General features: G+C 49.3%; 1 protein-coding gene across 1 annotated transcript in view; it reads left to right on the plus strand.

Annotated features, from left to right (window-relative positions):
- Positions 1-4863: 4863 nt before the first annotated feature.
- LOC134042035 (serine/threonine-protein kinase pim-1-like) overlaps positions 4864-21714 on the plus strand; it is a gene marked incomplete at its 3' end in the record, with an annotated part of 32211 nt that continues 15360 nt past the window's right edge. Inside the window, exons 1-2 of the mRNA XM_062489109.1 lie at positions 4864-4965; positions 5024-5074. Coding sequence (XP_062345093.1) covers positions 4864-4965; positions 5024-5074 — 153 coding nt within the window. The remainder of the gene's footprint in view (positions 4966-5023; positions 5075-21714) is intronic.

Genomic DNA, 21714 nt, shown 5'->3' on the forward strand with positions numbered 1-21714 from the left:
CTTTTTCTTGTTTCCAGGTCTTGTTTTGAAATGACTTTCATGCAATTGTTCTTTGTTTTTTCCAGAAAGATTGCAGCTTGTGTCCAGACCAGATGGAGAAGCACCGGCACCGTCCGTGGAGTGCATCCCGTGCCGGTGCTACCCGGGGAGGGTCCACGGTGTGGATGTCCCCTGCAAAAGGATAAGGACCTTGTGTGTGATCGGCTCCTCTCCTGGCAGCAGGTCTCCAGAGGTGGGTACCCGGTTCCACAGCTTGGGTGGCAGAAGGGCTTAGGGCAAACGGCAGCAGGCACACGAGAATGTCGCTCTTGCAGCTGCTGAGGAGGTTGTTGTGCCATGCTTGAGCAGAAGAGGTGGAGCGTGTCCTGCCACGCTGCTCTCCTCTAACAAGGAGGGAATGGGCTGGGAGGTTTGGGCTCTGAGCACAGCCAGCAGCCTGGCCTGAGCACAGGCCGTGGTGGGACAGGGGGGACAGGAGCCTGCTGCCACTGACCGTGGCTTTCTGGTGTCTGTCCCCAGGCTACCAGCAGCTCATGCCATGGAAACGGCACCGCTCGAGCTGCCAGTCTGGGAGGGCTGGACGGCAGCGGGTGTTCATTTGCTGCCAAAAATAAATCATTCTTGTTACTAACATCATCATCATCATCGGAGCATTTCTTTCATCCTTTTTTCAAGCTTTTGGCCTCCCTTCTTCCACCGAAATCTCTTTGCCTCTTTCCTCATCCACTTGGTGGAATTGGTGGGGGGGTTTAAGTAACACAAAAAGTTCAGCAACAATTCCTGTTGCCAACCGCAGCAGTCTCTTCAAGAACCTGGAGTTGGTAGCCAGGCCCACATTTCACTTGGAAAGGGGAGTGGTTTGCAGGGACAAAGATGTCCCTCTGCTGCAAAAGCAGGGAGGAAATCAGAAGCAGCAAAATGCAATTTCAGCTCTACCCCCGCCCAAAGTTGTCTGCATCTTTGCCCTCCACTCCAAAATAGGCAGGCAAGGCTGGACTTGAACAAGGTTCAAGTCCTTCATGGTCCCTTGGCATTAAAGGGATCAAGTAAAACTCTTCTGTGCAGTAATTGGAGTACAGCTACTGTAGGGATAAAGGAAATGTTGGGAGCTGGGACATCCTTCTTGTCTCCTTTGTCTCCCCAGGTGTTGTAGCCTGGATAGCTGTTAAGATGGTTGCAGGTAAAGGAGCAGCAAGGGCCTTTGTATGGGATCCACGGAGATGTTTATTTCAGCCACTGCGTGGATAGTCCAGGGTCAGAGGCAAAGACAAAGGGGAACGTCGGGGTGAGGGTCCAGGTTGAAGCAGATGGGTGTCCTGGGCAGGGGGAGCATCAGGGAGCACTTACCAGGGGACATGGGGGTGGCACAAAGGTGGGGTTAGGGCATGGGAGCCAACAGGGAAACGGGGTGGGAGTGACCGAAAGCCTGAGAGACAGGGAGAGGGCAGGGGGCTGGCCCAGGGAACAGAACAGGGCTACATTGGCATGACAGAACAGGGCTTGCTATGAGAGAAGCCTCTCGTGTCTCCCTAACTAGGGAATGCCTTTTAGGGTCTCCACAGTGGGGTGTTTTGGGTTCAGTTTGAGTTTGGGTGGAGATACTGCTTTAGTGTAGTGGTTTTGGATTGTTAATTTGAATGTTTTTAGTTGTGAGATAGGATTAGGAGGAAGATAAAACAGGCTTAGCATTAAATGGTACAAAGACAAACTTTATTACCAGAAACTATAGGGGAAAAAAGAAGAAGAAAAATTAGAATAAAACTTCAGACTACTCTTCTTCTTTCCACACATTTGTTTTTTTGCATTGACAGCATACAAAGAACAACTCAGTTAGTTTACCATTTCTAAAATAGTCATTTACTTGTTTCTTTCAGAGAGGAGATTCTTCAGCCTATAGAGATTTTTTCATAAGAAACCATTTGTAAGTGGTCTTGCTGTTCTAGTGTTTAGCCGTCAGGGAGGATAGAGATCTGGTGATTATGTAATATTTTTTTTCTCAACTAACATTTTAATTCATAACTAATACTGAGGACCATATCAACTTATGAGGCACACTTAAAGGATTATAATAGTTGAAACAAAAGCTTACTCCACTTTTAAAAATAGAGGGTGTTTTTCTTCTTCTTCCCTAGGGAGAAGCAGGGGTTTTTTCACTATTTCAACCTAGGGCACTTACAGCAATTTTAACATTGATTTAATTTAACACCAACGCTTCTTCTTACATCTAGAGTTAGAATCTTTAATCCACCCCATATTTTTTTATGTGTTATAGGGAAACAACGGATGCTTTTCTATAGCATAAAAAAAAGGGAAGAATTTCAGTCTATGTCTTCCTTCCCTCAGCTGAGACTTGACTCTTCTTGTACTTTGAATTTGGTGCTTTTTGTGCTGTTTTTGTACATATTATCATTTTGGTTCTCTTTTTTTTTTTTCCACTGGACAGAGAATAAAGTATTTGTAAACTCATATTTTGGGCAGTGAAAAAGTTAATATTTTGCCGGGGCAGCAGAGGGTTCTGTGATTGTTTTTAGGTGGGGCGGCCGGAGCTCTTTACCATAAGGAGCCTTCTAAGGCCGCACTGGGGCCGGGCTGGGATTGTAGGGCCCGGCCAGAAAGCGGAGATGAGTTTTTTGGTTGTAAGGTTGTTTTTTGGCGTTTGCTGTATGTAGTGTTAGTGGTGGGCTGGTGGTTTTCCTTTTCCTTTTGCCAGCAGCCGAGGTTGGGGCCCTTGCCAGATCGGGGCCCAGCTGTCTCTCCCCCAGGCCGTGTGGGCGGTGAGGCAGGCCTTTTTTCCACCTTTATCTCTTACTGTTCACTTCCTCTTGCTGGAAACGGGATTGTTGGAACACTTTAGAGGAGACGGCTTATCCATAGTGTTCTGTTTTAAATTGTCTAAAACCGTGTGAGACAGATGGCTTCACATAGGAACATCCCCAGGGCTGCTGAGGGGAAGGCACCACTTTATTTGTTGTGAAGAGAAGTAATCAAAATCCGCAACCAACAAGCTGCAAGGCAGAACGGAGTGGGAATTACAGAAATAAAGGCCTTGAAAAGCAGCTTTGGAAAGCGGCTACTTCCTAGACAGTGCCAAACCCTCTGACCTGGCCTGGCCGGGCCCAGGGCTGGCTGCCCTTGGGAAGGGAAGGGAAGGGAAGGGAAGGGAAGGGAAGGGAAGGGAAGGGAAGGGAAGGGAAGGGAAGGGAAGGGAAGGGAAGGGAAGGGAAGGGGATGGAGCTGGGGTGGGGGCTCTGTGGCCATGGAAACGAGAGAACCACGGGCCAGCGCGTCACAAAGGGGCAGCCCCGCAAGGGGCTGTGAAGGTTGTGGTTGACACGGACACAGTGGCAGGAGACACGTCTGGCTCTGCCTGTCTGTGCCGACTGCTGGCGATTGGAGTCACCCCACCTTGTTCTAGGGCTGGGGACCGAGCTCCTATCGCCGTCTGCTCCGAGACAGTTCCCAAATTCAACCCCAGGTACTTCTGCGAGACAGAAGCACGGGTTCAAAGATGGATTTTACTGGAAAAGGAAAGACCACGGAAGGAAAAGGTGAGGATAGAAAGGAGCTGAAAGGCCCGAGTCAAATGGAGACAAATTCCACCAGATTTCCGGGAAAATTGGTCCATGGTGGTCAGTTCTGGCTCTGTGTCAGAGTTGGTGGCTGTGAGCTACAGGTGATCTTGCAAGGACATCCCTGGCATCATAACATTCTACCTTTAGTTTACTCTGCTTCCTGCTTTTTGACAGTAGCCAAATCACTCATACTGTCAGCCAGGACAGGGACTGTGGCCATGACAAATACAACGTGGTCATGTGATGCAAATTCTGCTTCTTTCTTTGCCATCAACGTTGGGTCTCACTACTGATAAATTTCCTGTTCTTCCTCTGCTTGGTGATTGGGTCCAACACTGAGGATGACAGGATAATATAAAAACCCCAGCAAGGCCTGCCTGCATGCTGAGAGGTCTCTGTAGCTTGCAGAAATAGCATTCGTCGCTGTGAGGGTCTTTCCTGGGTTTTGACAAAGCCAATCTCTAGAAGGGATCCTTATTCCCCTGTTATTATTGGATCCTTGCACCTTTCACTTCAGACTTGCTAACTCAATAGTGTTTGGCGGAATTAAACACAGGCTAGTCTAAGGAAAACTAAAACCAAACAATTGTTTTTAAAAATATCAAATATCCCTTAAGTGCCACACCCGTTAGACATGTTGATGCTGGGATAGAGGTGGGCATTGACCAACGTCACTTCTTCCCTTGTGAGAGTGTCTCAGCCTCCCACAGAGGTAAGGTGGGAGCTGGGCCACTCTCTGGTGGGAGGAAGGGTCTTGTGCCAGCCTGGAGAGCCTGTGCACATTGCCAGGGAGCAGTTGTGCCCTGCAGGTGTCCCCTGCCATGAGCTGTGCTGCTGCCAGTGCCCCGTGGAGCTGTGGGGCTGCTGAGCTGTGGGGCAGGGAGAGGAGCAGGAGGCTGCATGTGCAGCTGAGCCATTGCTGGGAAGCACAGGGCTCTGGGCTCCCTGCTGTCCCAGGGCAGCCCAGAGGCCAGGGAGTTCCCCTGGGAGCTCTGTGGAAGTGGCTCAGGGTGTGCCCTTGGCCTGCCTCAGGGGGCTGATGGCAGGAGCAGGTTTCCTTTTGAAGCTATTTTCCAGGAAAGTTTCCAGGAAATGTGTCCCATGAAACATGGAGCTTCAGATGCTTTTGTTTTGCTTTGCAGCCTCTTGTTACATTTTGTGTCTCCACTTTGCAGGCCTGACTGGCTACCCTCTTGCCAAGAGGTTTTCCCTGGCAAATCCTTCTATGCTCCTTCCCTCCAAGCCATTGCCTCCCATCCAGAAGGGCTCTCCTTCAACCAAGTCAAATACGATGTCCAGAGGAGAGCGGGACAATGGGAAAAATGGCACTGGCTACAAGGAGGACAATATTAGAAACAACCGGGACCAGGATTCAGAGGGAAAAGCACATAAGGTAAGGCAACCAAGATAAGTCCTGTGTGGCAGATTTTCAGTTTATGTCCTGTAAGCAGAGATCGGAGACCATTAACTGTGGTGTGAGCCTAAGGAAGAAGGTGAGCAAAGTAGGATCTCAGCTGGACTCTGCACTTCAGGCTGTCTTTGCAATGGGTGTGTAGTGCAGATTTCAAGTCCTCACTGTGTATCTATAGCAGGAGAGGGCTTTGAAAGGTTTCTGGGCTCTGTCATGGTTGCTCCTCTGTCTTGTAGCTGAGAAAACACCAACAAGAAGGCAGCGCTGCTAAAGTTGTCTGCTCCAGCTAAGCAATCCTCCTGCATTCAGTAACCCACGGGTATCTGTGAACCATATCTATGTCTTGGTGGTGGTTTCCATCAGCTCTGTCTGGTGGGGATGGAAAAAGGAGTTTGCTGGAACAGGCAGTCCTGCAAAGTCAGTTCCAGGTTGACACAGCGTTTGAGCTGTACAGCCATGGCCTCCTACACAGTTGTCTCTGATGCTATTTCTAGATTTCTTCAGCTTCTGGGCAGCTGTGTGCTGTGGCATGGCTTTGTCCAGAGAGAAGGGATGGGAGGTGGCCATGGGGAGAGCAGCCCCAAGCCCAGGCACACGATTGCCTTTGCAGCAGGGCCAGCACCTGCAGTTGTTCTGGGTTTGCCATGGGGTGCAGGAGGAGGCAAATGAGCAACAGCTCTGGCAAACAGAATGTCCAATCAAAGGCTGATGTACTTGATTCCAGCCTTGCTGAGGAAGGGCCCAGTGTATCCCTGACAGGATGTGGTCCTTTAACTGTAGTTTGAAGAGGACTTGATTTGGGGCTTTAGTTGTGCCAGAAAGGAAGGGACACTTAAAGAATGGTGTGCACCTGCCCCTCCTACCTCCACCCTCCTTCCTGGTCATGGCATGGGGGCCCTGGAGCAACTTGGGCAAGCAGAGACCTTGCAGAGAGCAGCAGGGCAGGGAGCTCTGCTGAACTTCCTAAATGCCAGTGAGCCTGAGATGATGGAGGTGTGGGAGCTGGAGAGCACGGAGCATCACGAGAGCTCAGCAGCTTCTGGGCTGAAAGGCTGCTGGGCAACTGTAAGAGGGAAGGGCAGCAGCAGAAGAAATGAGGGGCTTGAGAAAAGCAGGTTCTGACATCCTGCAGAATGGCTTTGTGGGGACTTGGTTGGTGATCAGCACTGGCTGTGAGGTGCCTAAGAGGCAGGGAGAGAACAGTGATCTGAACCCGTTCCCATACCATCCAAAAGGCCAGTGGAGGCAGTGGCACTGCAGAACATGCTGATGCCAACCATGTGGATTCCAGCTGGGAGTGTAGCTGCAATTGCAGACAAATGAGCAGGAAGAGAGAGGTGGGAAATTTGGGAGATGGTCTCTCCCTCACCAATTCCCTTTCCTATGCCACCCTTCCCCTTCCTAGGACAATCTGCTATATATGATATTGACTTTTCCTGTCAGGGCATGTGTAACTGTCTTGAGTCATGAATGAGGGCAAGGCTGGATGCTATATTTGAGCACTGTGTACCACTCTTTCCAGGCATTCTTGCTGTATCCCAGAGGTGGGGATATGAAGAAGGGGTCATTGGGGCTGCCTTTGGTCCCCCCTATACCCAAGGCAGTCAGTCCCCGTGTTGGCAGTGCTGCAGGGTCTCTGATCAGCTCTGTGCAGCTGGATGTCCAAGAGTCCCAGGAGATGAGGTAAGCCAAGGTGTCTGCTGCTCCACTCTGCTGTTCAGCTCCCTCTTGCCATCTTGTGAGGTTCCTTTGCACAGTCAGCTCTCTCCCATGTACTTAGGGAAACCTCTGTGTATTCACCATTTGGCCCATCTGTGATGATCCAGCTCCATGTCAAACCCCACACCTCATGTCACAAGGGCAGAGGTGGTGGTGGTGGGGAAGAGGAGGCAGGGCTTAAAAGCATCTGAAGATGGGTCCTCTGCTGGGCTTGGTACTGATTCCCTCTGTAATGTTTGTGGTGTCATTTGGGAACTGTATTGCATGGGTCTGTCTCCTAAAGATGATAGAATACTGTGATCCTTGAGTCTCAAGTTCAGCACGCAAAAATTACGTTTTGCCAAATATTAGCTGCTGGAGAGGCGTCTGGACAGTCAGGTGCTGCCTCTGTAAACATGCTGTGGAACTTGTCTGTTTCTTGGCCTCCGGTCTGAAATGAGCTCCCAGAGAAGTTTGGGTTATAGATGTGTAAGCCAATCAATGTTTAATGCTTAGATCTTGCCTTAAAATCAAAGAGGGAAAGGTTCTAAAGAAGTTTTATAGGATGGTACCTGATGGAAAGATATTGGCTTGGATATGTTTGAGGAAATGTAGCTGTCAAGCTTATCCGAGTGATTACAATAATGAATGAGTCACAGAAATATCATTCCTATTGAAAAGCTTAGGTAGGGCTTTAAAAGTGCAATCTGAATATCCTTGGCTATCAGCTGAGTTGGAAAAGGCCTTTTCCTTCTTGGAAGATCAAGAAGGTGGAATATCCTTCTCAGAACACTCCAGTGCTCTGACCACACGTAGCACGAGACTGGCACCAGCGCAAGGCATGAGCAGGCAAAGCCAAGCTTTGTCAGCAGAACCAAAGTAGCTGCCCTCCATACAGACTCGTGTCTCAGCTTAGCAACCTTTGCTGCTTCAGAGAGGCTGTAGGAGCCCGCCAAGTTTCAAAAGGAGAGACACCACAATTGGGGAGTTATGATGCAAGTTGGAGAATGACTGCTGTGTTTCAGCTGGAGCTTGGCCAGCTCTGTCTGACTGCAGCAACTGAAAGCTTAAGGACAATTAATCAGCTTTGCGTCTTGTTGGCTTGATGTCTCTTGCATTTCCTCCTTCATCAGAGTGAACAAGCTAGGAAAGATTGCCTCCTCTCATGCTACACCTCTTCCCTCCCTTCTCTTTCTCCCTCCTCATATGTGCTTTTGTTCTCCCTTTCTCAAGGCCAAGACCGAGCGGCAGCATCAAAGAGAAGTCTGAACATGCAGGTAGGTACAGGGCATGTCTGTCCTAAAATGACCATTGGCATATTGAATCAGAGGTGACATCTTGAAAACTTGGTTATGAACCATGGTTTTAAGAATTTCTTTAAATTTGTTTCAATTCCTTGATGGCCTCAGTGGACTGTCCCAGAGCCCAGTCACTGGGATTATGCTCCGGGGATGCTCTGAAAACTCCTCTAATGTGAAGTCTTAGGTGGCATAAGCTGGAGTGGTATCTTGAGGCCCTGGAAATGCATTGCAGGAAACAAAACATTCCTCTCCATTCTTTGCCTGCCTTTTATCTCCCTGAAGCCTTTCTAGTGTTGCAATTAGAACCAAAAAAAGAAAGCATTTAGCAGGAAATGAGAAATATTCCCACTCCTTCCTCCTGCCCTTGAAGGAGAAGACTTTAACTTGGGGTATATTCTGAGCTGAACCCTTTGAGATCGGAAGGAAAGTCATGGAAATTGCCTGGTTTTTCACTGGGAGAAATAGGGAACCCTCCTGTGAGAGAAAGTCCTTTTGAATTTTCCAGTTTTGGAGAAGGACAATTCCAAATGGATGCAGCATATGCAGGGTCTGAGTTTGTCATCCTCTGACAGCACAAGCCCAAAGCCACCTATGGCAGGTTCACCATGGCAAATCTCTTGCCCCACTGCCTCTGCCTGTGTCAGTGTTGCAGGCTGAGGCTGGGGGAGGAGATGCCTTCTGCCTTGTCCCCCTGTCCCTGCCTTGCCTGATCCCTGACAAGTAGAATTGTGCCAGACAAACTGCGGTCTCTGTTGTGTCTGTGCCAGCCAATGCCTTTGAGTTGAAAGCCTCCATCAAAGCCTGTTGTTGTTCCTTTGCCATTTTGGGGCATGTCATGATAGGAGAGTTGAGATTTGAAGAAATAGTTGTGCTGATGCAGAAAAAGGGATCAGATGCCCAGGCCCCTTTGCTCTGGGTTAGTTCTGCCAAATCCTGGGCAGAGGCCCTTTGGAATGACTCCTTAATTGGTGATATGCAGTTGGAATGCTTAATGCAGCTAGGGAGAAGTATTGCTCAATAAGTAAGGAGACATTTTTGCTGGATTAGTTCTGGACTGGAAATGAGCTGTATCATTACTCCTTATCTGGTGTGCTTTTACAAATGACCTGTTCCATCTACAGGGATAAAGAAATACAGATTTATGCAAGGTCTTCTTTTGATGATCTGCCCTATGGCATTTCCACCAAGCGAATTTGGAATTGTTTTTAACTGCAATGATCAGAAATGTTTGGATGTAGGTCTTATGTTGGGTTTTGGGTTCTCTGCAGGAAAGAATGCAGGGAAAAAACCCATGAAGCAAAACCCATGAAGCAATAAAGCTTCGCAAAAACAGAATGTTTGCAAGCCAGTGTGTCCCCTACAGATATGGGCTCCTTGAATACTGGGGACAAGCAATGGGGAGGGCAAAGCATCTTTTACCTCTAATGTGGGTTGCCATCATTCATGAGCCTGCCCTTCCTTTGTTGCAAAAGGAAATAAAAGCAACCAACAAATGCCAACCCAGAACTGAGTGGGTGTTACAGAAACAAGTGCCATGAAATCTAGCGTTGGAAAGGAATGATTTCCTAGGTGTAATTGTCAAATTCTGGAGACCACTGTGGGTTGCCAGCTGTTTGGAAGGAAAGAGATCCCTAAGTAGTGGGGTGGCAATGAGAAACACATAAGCAATGCAGTAGAAGCTCTCTTTCCTGGCTTGCTAGCACCATACTGTTCAGAGTAATTAAAGTGATACTAATTTCCTGAAAAATAAAAGCAAAGCAATTTTCTGAATAACTAAAAAGACCCCTTGGTTGCCTCATGCATTAGATGTATTGGTTCTACAGGTGGGAGTTCATCTAACTCACTTGTTCCCTTGTGAGCATGGCTCAGCCTCCCACCGAGGTAAGGTGGGAGCTGGGCCGCTCTGTGGTGGGAGGAAGGGTCTTGTGCCAGCCTGGAGAGCCTGTGCACATTGCCAGGGAGCAGTTGTGCCCTGCAGGTGCCCCCTGCCATGAGCTGTGCTGCTGCCAGTGCCCCGTGGAGCTGTAGGGCTGCTGAGCTGTGGGGCAGGGAGAGGAGCAGGAGGCTGCATGTGCAGCTGAGCCATTGCTGGGAAGCACAGGGCTCCCTGCTGTCCCAGAGCAGCCCAGAGGCCATGGAGTTCCCCTGGTTACTCTGCGAAGTGGCTCAGGGTGTGCCCCTGGCCTGCCTCACGTGGCTGCTGTTACGTGCATGTTTCCCTGTGCAGCTGTTTAGAAGTTTTGAGGAAATGTGTTCCATGGTATATGGAGCTTTAGATGCTTTAGCTTTGCATCTCAGCCTCTGTTCTATTTTATGTCTCCACATTGCAGGCCTGACTAGGTTCATGTTTTCCAAGTTGTTCCAGCCATCTCCCTCCATGCTCCTTCCCTCTAAACCGTTGCCTCCCATCCAGAAGAGCTCTCCTTCTTCTAAACCAATTAAAATCTGCAGTGTGGAGCAGGAGGGTGGGAAAAATGGCAGCAGCACCAGTGACAGTAAGAACAAGCAGGAGCTGGATTCAGAGGGAAAAATGCATAAGGTAAGAAGACCAAGATAAGTCCATGTGATAGATTTTCAGATTATGTGCTGCAGGCAGAGTTTTGAGACTTTTTCCTATGGTGTGAGGCAAGGGAAACCCCTGAGTAAAGGAAGGTCTCAGCTGGACTCTGCACTTCAGGCTGTCTTTGCAAATGGGTGTGTAGTGCAGATTTGAAGTCCTCACTGTGTATCTATAGCAGGAGAGTGCTTTGAATGGTTTCTGGGTTCTGTCATGGTTGCTCCTCTGTCTTGTAGCTGAGAAAACACCAACAAGAAGGCAGCGCTGCTAAAGTTGTCTGCTCCAGCTAAGCAATCCTCTTGCATTCAGTAACCCACGGGTATCTGTGAACCATGTCTATGTCTTGGTGGTGGTTTCCATCAGCTCTGTCTGGTGGGGATGGAAAAAGGAGTTTGCTGGAACAGGCAGTCCTGCAAAGTCAGTTCCAGGTTGTCACAGCGTTTGAGTTGTACAGCCATGGCCTCCTACACAGTTGTCTCTGATGCTATTTCTAGATTTCTTCAGCTTCTGGGCAGCTGTGTGCTGTGGCATGGCTTTGTCCAGAGGGAAGGGATGGGAGGTGGTCATGGGGAGAGCAGCACCAAGCCCAGGCACACGATTGCCTTTGCAGCAGGGCCAGCACCTGCAGTTGTTCTGGGTTTGCCATGGGGTGCAGGAGGAGGCAAATGAGCAACAGCTCTGGCAAACAGAATGTCCAATCAAAGGCTGATGTACTTGATTCCAGCCTTGCTGAGGAAGGGCCCAGTGTATCCCTGACAGGATGTGGTCCTTTAACTGTAGTTTGAAGAGGACTTGATTTGGGGCTTTAGTTGTGCCAGAAAGGAAGGGACACTTAAAGAATGGTGTGCACCTGCCCCTCCTACCTCCACCCTCCTTCCTGGTCATGGCATGGGGGCCCTGGAGCAACTTGGGCAAGCAGAGACCTTGCAGAGAGCAGCAGGGCAGGGAGCTCTGCTGAACTTCCTAAATGCCAGTGAGCCTGAGATGATGGAGGTGTGGGAGCTGGAGAGCACGGAGCATTGCGAGAGCTCAGCAGCTTCTGGGCTGAAAGGCTGCTGGGCAACTGTAAGAGGGAAGGGCAGCAGCAGAAGAAATGAGGGGCTTGAGAAAAGCAGGTTCTGACATCCTGCAGAATGGCTTTGTGGGGACTTGGTTGGTGATCAGCACTGGCTGTGAGGTGCCTAAGGGGCAGGGAGAGAACAGTGATCTGAACCCATTCCCATACCATCCAAAAGGCCAGTGGAGGCAGTGGCACTGCAGAACATGCTGATGCCAACCATGTGGATTCCTGCTGGGATGGTCTCTCCCTCACCAATTCCCTTTCCTATGCCACCCTTCCCCTTCCTAGGACAATCTGCTATATATGATATTGTCTTTTCCTGTCAGGGCATGTGTAACTGTCTTGAGTCATGAATGAGGGCAAGGCTGGATGTTATATTTGAGCACTGTGTACCACTCTTTCCAGGCATCCTTGCTGTATCCCAGAGGTGGGGATATGAAGAAGGGGTCATTGGGACTGCCTTTGATCCCCCCTATACCCAAGGCAGTCAGTCCCCGTGTTGGCAGTGCTGCAGGGTCTCTGCTCAGCTCTGTGCAGCTGGATGTCCAAGAGTCCCAGGAGATGAGGTAAGCCAAGGTGTCTGCTGCTCCACTCTGCTGTTCAGCTCCCTCTTGCCATCTTGTGAGGTTCCTTTGCACAGTCAGCTCTCTCCCATGTACTTAGGGAAACCTCTGTGTATTCACCATTTGGCCCATCTGTGATGATCCAGCTCCATGTCAAACCCCACACCTCATGTCACAAGGGCAGAGGTGGTGGTGGTGGGGAAGAGGAGGCAGGGCTTAAAAGCATCTGAAGATGGGTCCTCTGCTGGGCTTGGTATTGATTCCCTCTGTAATGTTTGTGGTGTCATTTGGGAACTGTATTGCATGGGTCTGTCTCCTGAAGATGATAGAATACTATAATCCGTGACTGCCACCTTCAGCACCCACAAGCATATGCTTGTAGAAATATTGGCTGCTGGAGAGGGGTCTGCGAATTCTAGTATTGCTTTTTTTACTTTTAACACGGGGTGCTGTTGTTCATGTTACAACATTCCTTTGTTGTAAAGAGAAATATAAACAGCACATAAAACCCAATCCAGAACTCAGTGGGAGTTGCAAATAGAAAGGCCATGAAATCTAGCTTAGGAAAGCAATTACCTCCTGGGAGTTATTGTCAGATTCTGGACATCTCTGTGGGTTGGCATCTGTTTGGAAGGGAAGGGATCCCAAAGACAATGTCAGGCATAACTTCTGTCTTCCTTGGCCTCCACTGTGAACTGAGATTCCAGGGAAGTTTTGGGTTATAGATGTACGATTTAATCAGTGTTTAATATTGAGGCCTGGATTCAAAATCCAAGAGGTCATGGTGCTAGAGAAGAGTTCTAGCACTGTACCTGATGGAAAGATTGGTTTGGAAATGTGTGATAAAATGTAGCTGTCATGCTTATCTGAGTTAGAAAGGAGGATAAATAACAAGAAAGAAGGACTCAGGAGTATCATTCCTATTGAAGAGCTTAGGTAGGGCTTTGAAAGTACAATCTGAATATCCTTGGCTATCAGCTGAGTTGGAAAAGGCCTTTTCCTTCTTGGAAGATCAAGGTGGTGGAATATCCTTCTCAGAACACTCCAGTGCTCTGACCACATGTAGCACGAGACTGGCACCAGCGCAAGGCATGAGCAGGCAAAGCCAAGCTTTGTCAGCAGAACCAAAGTAGCTGCCCTCCATACAGACTCGTGTCTCAGCTTAGCAACCTTTGCTGCTTCAGAGAGGCTGTAGGAGCCCGCCAAGTTTCAAAAGGAGAGACACCACAATTGGGGAGTTATGATGCAAGTTGGAGAATGACTGCTGTGTTTCAGCTGGAGCTTGGCCAGCTCTGTCTGACTGCAGCAACTGAAAGCTTAAGGACAATTAATCAGCTTTGCATCTTGTTGGCTTGATGTCTCTTGCATTTCCTCCTTCATCAGAGTGAACAAGCTAGGAAAGATTGCCTCCTCTCATGCTACACCTCTTCCCTCCCTTCTCTTTCTCCCTCCTCATATGTGCTTTTGTTCTCCCTTTCTCAAGGCCAAGACCGAGCGGCAGCATCAAAGAGAAGTCTGAACATGCAGGTAGGTACAGGGCATGTCGGTCCTAAAATGACCATTGGCATATTGAATCAGAGGTGACATCTTGAAAACTTGGTTATAAACCATGGTTTTAAGAATTTCTTTAAATTTGTTTCAATTCCTTGATGGCCTCAGTGGACTGTCCCAGAGCCCAGTCACTGGGAGTGCGCTCCGGTGGTACAATGAAAATTCCTGCATTGTGAAGTGTTGAGTGGCAGGAGCTAGAGTGGTACTTTGGGGCACTGGAATTGTAGTGTGGGAAAAGAAAACATTCTTCTCCATCCTGCATTTGCATTTTATCTCCATGCAGTCTTTGTAGTGTTGCAATTAGGAGAGAAAAAGAAGGAAATCCTCATTTAGCAGGAAATGATAAATGTTCCCTTTCCTTCCTCCTGCCCTTCAAGGAGAAAACCTTTCCTTTGGGCAATTTCTCAGCTGGACTCTTTGAGATCTAAGGCAGATTCATGGACACTGCCTGGTTTTGTACAGGGGGAAATCAGGAAACCTCCTATGACAGAAAATCCTGTTGAATTTTGCATTTCAGGAGAAGGAATCTTCCAAATGGATGCAGCCTATGCAGGGTCTGAGTTTGTCATCCTCTGACAGCACAAGCCCAAAGCCACCTATGGCAGGTTCACCATGGCAAATCTCTTGCCCCACTGCCTCTGCCTGTGTCAGTGTTGCAGGCTGAGGCTGGGGGAGGAGATGCCTTCTGCCTTGTCCCCCTGTCCCTGCCTTGCCTGATCCCTGACAAGTAGAATTGTGCCAGACAAAATGCGGTCTCTGGTGCGTCTGTGCCAGCCAATGCCTTTGAGTTGAAAGCCTCCAGCAAAGCCTGTTGTTGTTGTTCCTTTGCCATTTTGGGGCATGTCATGATAGGAGAGATGAGATTTGAAGAAACAGTTGTGCTGATGCAGAAAAAGGGATCAGATGCCCAGGCCCCTTTGCTCAGGATTAGTTCTGCCAAATCCTGGGCAGAGGCCCTTTGGAATGACTCCTTAATTGGTGATATGCAGCTGGAATGCTTAATGCAGCTAGGGAGAAGTATTGCTCAATAAGTAAGGTGGCATTTTTGCTGGATTTATTCTGGACTAGAAATTAGCTATAGCATTAACCCTTACCGGTTGTAGTTTTGTAATTGTCCTGACATCCTACAAGGGAAATAAAATCTTGGTATGAGGCACTTATTCTTCCCCTACTGCTTGGCTGCTACATGATTTTATCCCCTGTGAAGCCATGTAAAGAAATAGTTCTAAGAGCTGTGTTGGAGAGTATTTGAGAATGACCCGCCATTAGACAAAATCTAATTTGTCAGTATCTGCCGTGATCAGAAATTTTTTGAGACAGGTCATATCTATGTTGGGCTTGGGTGTTTCTGCAGGAAAGAAGGTAGGGAATAAAGTCCTCCAAGAGTGAAGTAGAACAAAAGTGAAACTTCTGGATGATCTCTTTATTCCCTTCAGTGAGGGGCTTGCATATTCCTGAGGACATCTAATTGGGAAAGCAAAGCTTCTTTTGCATCTAACATGTGGTGCCAAAGTTTGTGTACCAGCAATTCCTTTGTTTGAAAGAGAAATAAAGAAAACACAGAAGTGTAAAACCTAAAATAGAATTGAGTGGGAGTTACAGAAACAATGGCCCTGATAACAGGATTGGAAAACAATCACTTCCTAGACAGTGTCAAATTCCAGAGGCCAGTGTGAGTTTCCAACTCTTTGGAAGGAAATGATTCCTGGAGTAGTGGGGAGGCAACAGGCATAGAACCCATCTCTCCTGGCTTGCCAGCTCCACATTGTTCAGAGAAATTCAAATTATGCTAGATTCATGAAAAATAAAGAAACAACAAATGTTTACAGTCAAAAAAATAAAGTTTGAATTCGCTACCCATTAGATGAGTTGATTGTAAAGGAGTGAGTTCAATTAACTCACTTCTTTGCCTGTACTTGATCTACAGATCCTTCTGAGTCTACGACACAAAACCAGAGGATGAAGGGAAAGAGCTCTTGGTGTGTGACAGGAGCTGGGATGCCTCTGCTCCCAAGGAAAAACGATGAATTGCTCAGATTGGAGACCTGCATGCGGAAGCCCAGCGTTGGGAATGGAGGTGTGGGCTCCCGGCCGGCTCAGGGGGCCTTGGCCCAGGAGCCCCGGCAGAGGCAGCTGAGCAGCGCTGTCCCCAGGGTCACTGCCAGGGAGGAGGACAAGGGGAAGGACCAGCATGGCTCAGCCTCCCACAGAGGTAAGGTGGGAGCTGGGCCACTCTCTGGTGGGAGGAAGGGTCTTGTGCCAGCCTGGAGAGCCTGTGCACATTGCCAGGGAGCAGTTGTGCCCTGCAGGTGCCCCCTGCCATGAGCTGTGCTGCTGCCAGTGCCCCGTGGAGCTGTAGGGCTGCTGAGCTGTGGGGCAGGGAGAGGAGCAGGAGGCTGCATGTGCAGCTGAGCCATTGCTGGGAAGCACAGGGCTCTGGGCTCCCTGCTGTCCCAAAATGTTGATTTAAAAGCATACAGGTTTAGAACCTGGGACTACTTTTAGGAACCAGAAAGAAGATGTTTACTAAAATCAGCATAAGGGCAGATAAGAATCTCTGTCAAGAGCAATCTCCATCTCTGCCCTTCTCTATCAAACACAGAGGCTCTCCAGCAACCAGGGGCTGAGGCAGCAGGTTTCAGTCTGCTGGCCCACAGAGTAATGTCATGTCTCCTTCCAGGAGCCCATCCACTGGGAGAGGGTCTAGGCATATGTAGCTTGCTGCTTTCCTGCACCATCTCTGTGCCCTGTTAGAGCTCTGTAATCTGGAACCTGTCTTGCCTGTTGCCAAGCATGACATTTTTGGGCAATTGAAGTGTGCCAGAGATTTACAGGAACCTTTGCTTCCAGTACCAGGCCTCCCACTGAGCCAGCTCAAGGAGATGGATCATCCCAGCAGTCCTGGTCTAACAAGTGACAGAGACCTGAGAGAGGGCTTTGGAAAGGTAAGGGATAAGAACAGGGATGAGCAGACTTCCATTCCAGTGGCTGTTTAGTGCTTGGCCCAAAATGCCTCTGAAAACCATGATCCTCCACTCTTGGGGGTTGGGGATTGTCTTGGGAATATATTTGACGGCTACTGAGCAATTGCTTGGCTACTTCCAGTGGTGCCAAAGTCACTGCATGGAGATGGTGCCAAGGTCATGCCCGAAGCATTCTTTATATGCAAAGGCCATTTTAGAGAAGTTCTGATTGGCAGAGCAAACTGTAAACCAGTGAATGTGGGCAAAGGGCACCCTCAGAAGCAGAGAAGCAAAGATGCTACGGTTGAGTATAAGCAAGGCTTCAAAATAAAAACGGGACAGTTTGATGTCTCCTGGTTACCTTTCTGGCTGTATCTCACAGCCCTCTCATTCTCACATTTTCTGCTTCTTAATATCCATGTTCCTCCAAATTGTTTTCACATGACTCCCTCCTCCTTTTGGTCTCCTGGTCTCAGAGACCAAGTCGTTGAGAGTCTTCCAGAGCTGAGTCCTTCAGAAGCCAGGAAGTGACAAACAGCTGCAGTTCCTGGCCATGAGTGTTAAGCATCAGCTAATTACACCTCCTTGCTGCATATTGCACATGGCTTTTATTCTCCTGCCATGGCCTCTAGGAGCTGAACTGCCTGCTCATTGCTCATGGGAGCTCTTCCTTTGTCTTGGAGCATTCCTATGACTTCCATGTTTCAAGTAGGGTTTCCTGTCACAGTTGGAGCAGAGTAAGGCTGTGGCACTAAAGTGTTCCACCTCACTGTGTATAATTGCCAAGGTGAGGATGGGAGACATTCTCCTGAAACTATTGGAATGGATATGGAGCTGGATTAATGTCTGTGGCACTCTGTGGACTCTATGCTCCCAATGAGATGATGTGCCTGGTTTGTGTGTGTCTCTGCTTACAGTCTGTGATGTATTTCCATTGCAACTAGGTTCGTTCTTCATTGTGCAAGTTGGCTGAAAAGAAGTTAGAGCAGAAGAAAACTGAGATTTTAGAGAATGAGATGAAGAAGAGGAATGAAATTTTATCATCCTTAAAGCTGCCTCCACTGAGAGTTGAGCCCAGGGATGCAGCTGAAGCAAGTAAGTGGTGTCTACACTGCTGGTCCTTTTTGAGCTCTTCCTTACCCTCTGCACAGTGTTGCAATCAGACTGGGGGGCTGTTGCACTTGCATCTGAGTGGAAGCTTGCATAGGAATGATTTCCATTTTGCAGAGAAAAACACAGAGGCATTAATTGTCTTGCCCATGGCCTCACTTAGTAACAGAGTATCAGCTTCCCACCTTCACCTCTAAAATCTTTCAGAGTAGAAAATTCAGTCTTGGAAAGTCGCCTGCCCTTCAGACTCTGTTCTGAAGAGCAGCTTCCAGGCAATGTGAATGCAGAAGAATGCTTTTCCACCAAGGTGCAACCTGGAAGAAACCAAATTCAGCACCTTCTGATGAAAAGACCAGAGATCCTTCTCGAGCCACTCCCCTCCAAGGAGCTGGCACTGTAGAGCTGTGCTGAAGCCCTGAGGCAGTGCTTCTGTTGTAGCCCCAGGAGCAAGCAGCATTCCCCAGTGAATCCCGGCTGAGGGGCTCTGGCTGCAGCGCTGTGTGCACTGCCCCGAGGGCGGCAGCAGGGACCTTCGGGGGCAGCACTCAGCCCCAGGGCACCACCCAAGCTTATCTGCACTTTCTTTTGGGAACTTGCCCAGCCTGCCTCTGAAACAGGAAAACGAAAGCATAGCAACACTGGCTTCTCCTTGTTTCTTAGGGGAAGCATCACTGCAGTTTGATTTTTAAACTGGAAGAAGGTAGATTTAGATTAGATATTAGGTAGAATTTATTTTATAATGAAGGCAATGAAATGCTGCAAGGGTTTTTCCAGAGAAGCTGTTGTTGATTTATCTATGAAGGTGTTCAAGGCCAGTTTACATGGGGCTCTGAGGAACCTGATCCAGATGAAGATGTTCCATTTCCCAGGGGTTGGACTAGATGGTGGTTAAAGGGGACTTCCCACCAAAATTGTTGTAGGTTTTCCTGGGTGATTGTATGATCCTTGTCCCATACTAGCGTGCCAGTGTTCTACTTGAAGTTCTTTGGGATAACACAGAGATGTTACCCAGCTCCAGCAAATTTTCTGGCCCTTTCCATAGTGACCCTGTCCAGCACCCTCCACTTACAAGCTCCTCTTTGGTCCCTGCAGGCCTCAGCCAAGCAGCTGTCAATGGCACAGCTTCCAGTGTGCAGAGAAAACACCCTGGTAATGCCTTGAAGAAGAAGGTCTTGAGGAAGCAGGACAAGATGCCCTTACTGCCCACTATGCCCATCATCCAAGAGGAAGACAGTGTCCCATGCAACTCCTCAGGTAAGTCTGCTCCATGGCAGCTTTTTCCCATATAGTTATTTCCTTGCAAAAGGAGCCCAAAGTGCCTCCTGCCTCAGCCAGCACAACTGGGCTCTTTGGTCCATAGCCTGTCCTGAGAATGAGCACCAAATCCACATTTGAGTTCCTCCAGCTTGGTTGTCTTGCAGTAGTAGGTTCTTAGAGATGCATTGGAAAGTTGAGCTGAATAAAGTAGAGGTAAAGGCCTAAGCTCGGGCTTTTGTCCATCCTGATAATCCAAACTACAGCGCTGGTGCCAGGAGGCAGCTGTAAGTGCAGAGATGAGTGGGGGCAGTGTGCCAGGGTGTGCTCACTGTGCACCTACGAGTACCACCACCATCAGTTGACCACTACCCATCGGGGCCCTCTGCCTGTGCTGCTGTCTGGGTCTGCAGCCAGCTTTTCTGCTATCCCAGTAAGGGTTGTCTCTGCATGGCAGTCAGTGCCTTGGTGCAGTCGTGCTGCTGCTCCCTGAAGCGATCAATGGCTCCTGGCTGCCACCATCCCATGGCCTGCAATTCCAAGAGGGAACAAGCAGTGCCTGCTGTGTCACTGCAGCCAAACACAGTGGCTGCTGGTAGGAGGTGACAGTCAGGAGGGGCTGCCTGGTGCTCCAAGGTTGCCTGTGCTATCATCCCAACTAGGGTGAGATAAAAAGAAGGGAGCAAGGAATAATAATTGGAATGCTCTTTTCAAGTGATGCTACTTCCACGTTGAGAACTGACCAGAATTGAGCCTGGGTTGTTCCGGCTTGGCTTGGTGCTGTGGCAAGGCAGCTGCAGGAGTTTCCTCAGAGAGTTGCAGAGTGCCTCAGTCCTCAGGGCTGGGGGAAATGAGGGCGCTGGGACAAGAGAGGCCCCTGGGGGGTTCCCTCTAGGTGTAGCCATTCCCACTGGTCGTCCCTGTCTGGCAGGGAGTGGGAGCTCTGCGGCCTCAGGAACCTGCCACTGGCTGTGCTACCTGTGGCACTTGGGAGCTGGCACTGTGTGGGCAATGGTCAGGTTTAGCCTGGAGCTGTGCCCAGCTGGGGGGGGCTGGGAGAAAGCAAGGAGCCCAAGGAGGCAGACAGCAGGGAGGTGTGTGAGGCAGTGCCAGTTTGCAGCACATGGAAGCCTGGCTGGGAGCTGGGGCTGCAGGCCGCTCCATGGCGGGGTGCCTTGCCCGGGGCTGCAGCGCTCAGGGCTGACCCTCTCCTCACAGTGACCTCGCAGACGGCCACTGGTGCCGAGCGCCGACAGGAGCTGCTCCGTGAGCGTGGGCACAAGGACACAGCCTCTGCTGACCCACAGCAGTCCTTGCTCCAGGCACTCTCCTGGCTGGGCAGCGATGACTGGTAAGAAAGGCCCCGGTCACTCTGTCTCCCTCTTAGCGTTAAGGAAGCTTACAAGTGGATCTTGCCAGTGCCTCTGAGCCCCGACAGCCCAGAGGGCAAAGGACTCTGCTGAAACCACTCCAGAGCAGTGAGAGGATCAAGATTTGAGAGCAGCCTTTGCTTGGCCTCGGTCTGCAGCTGTGCTCCAGCTGCTGCCGCTCTGTGCTGCTCCCTCGCTTTGCCTGCTGCTCCATGGAGCTGCAAAGGAAGTCTTGAGGGAAGAGAGGAAGCTGTGAGATGAGATGATTTGCTGGCTGAAGGCAGCAGCAGGATGGCAGCAGTTTTGAGTGTAGAGATTTGGGTGCCTTGGGGCACTGGCCCAGTGGGACTGAGTAAGATTTCTCTCTGCTCCCAGTGCTGACAGCAATGGCAGGTGACAGGGTCTCCCTGTGACCTCCTGCATGTGAGTCCCAGAAGCAGCTCCAGGGAGTCGCTCTTTCTGAGAAATGGACTGATTTGTGCTTTCAAATCCCCAGCCTGTCTTTACTCCTGAAAGGCTCATGGCAGAAGGGAAGGAGAAAGCAATGAAACCCTCTAGGAATCTTGGACTTTTTGAATTCAACTTTTTTCTTCTCACTGCTTCATATGGGCTGGAGGTGTTTTGCCAATACTCAACATGTGTCCCACAATTAGACACAGAGAGAAGGAGGCCCAGAGGTGATAACCCTACGAATGTTAGGTGATGCTGGTTAAATTTTTGGTGATATTGGTTGTGATGTTGGGGTTAGCATAAACTCACTGTTGGATGCTTCATTCACACAGGGGTACGGACTCCATTCACAATGGGATAAGCATGAAAAATCTGCCACATGCATCTCTTTGTGCAGTCACATTTGCTTTGCAATTCTCTTCTGCTTCCTCTTCCCCCTTTTTGTTTGGTGCCCTCTGAGGTACAAGAGAGCTTCTGCAGGTGTGGGGGGTCCTGGTGACTCTCAGGGGTGCCCATGGGATCGGTCACCAGCCCTGTGCTGCAGCCCTGATGCCTCACACACCTTCCTGTAGCTCAGGGCTGCCTAGAGCAAGTGCTGAGAGACAGAGTTGTATACACCTCTTAAATAACATGTTGCTGTAGTGGGCATTGTTTTTGGTAGGGGATTCTGGGAAAAGGCAGAGTTTCAACTGTTCTTTCCCAGGCGTGGAATCTTATGGGACATCCTGCTGCTGCTTTTCTGGGGAATGTGGAGGTGGAGTGGAGTGAGTGAGAAACAAGCCTGGATTGTAGCATGGAAACTGAGCTCCAGAGTGCCAGTGCAGACTTTTATTGCTGAACTGCCTGCTGGGGAT

The sequence above is a fragment of the Cinclus cinclus genome, chromosome 3 (genome assembly GCF_963662255.1).
Source record: "Cinclus cinclus chromosome 3, bCinCin1.1, whole genome shotgun sequence".
NCBI classification, from domain to species: Eukaryota; Metazoa; Chordata; class Aves; order Passeriformes; family Cinclidae; genus Cinclus; species Cinclus cinclus.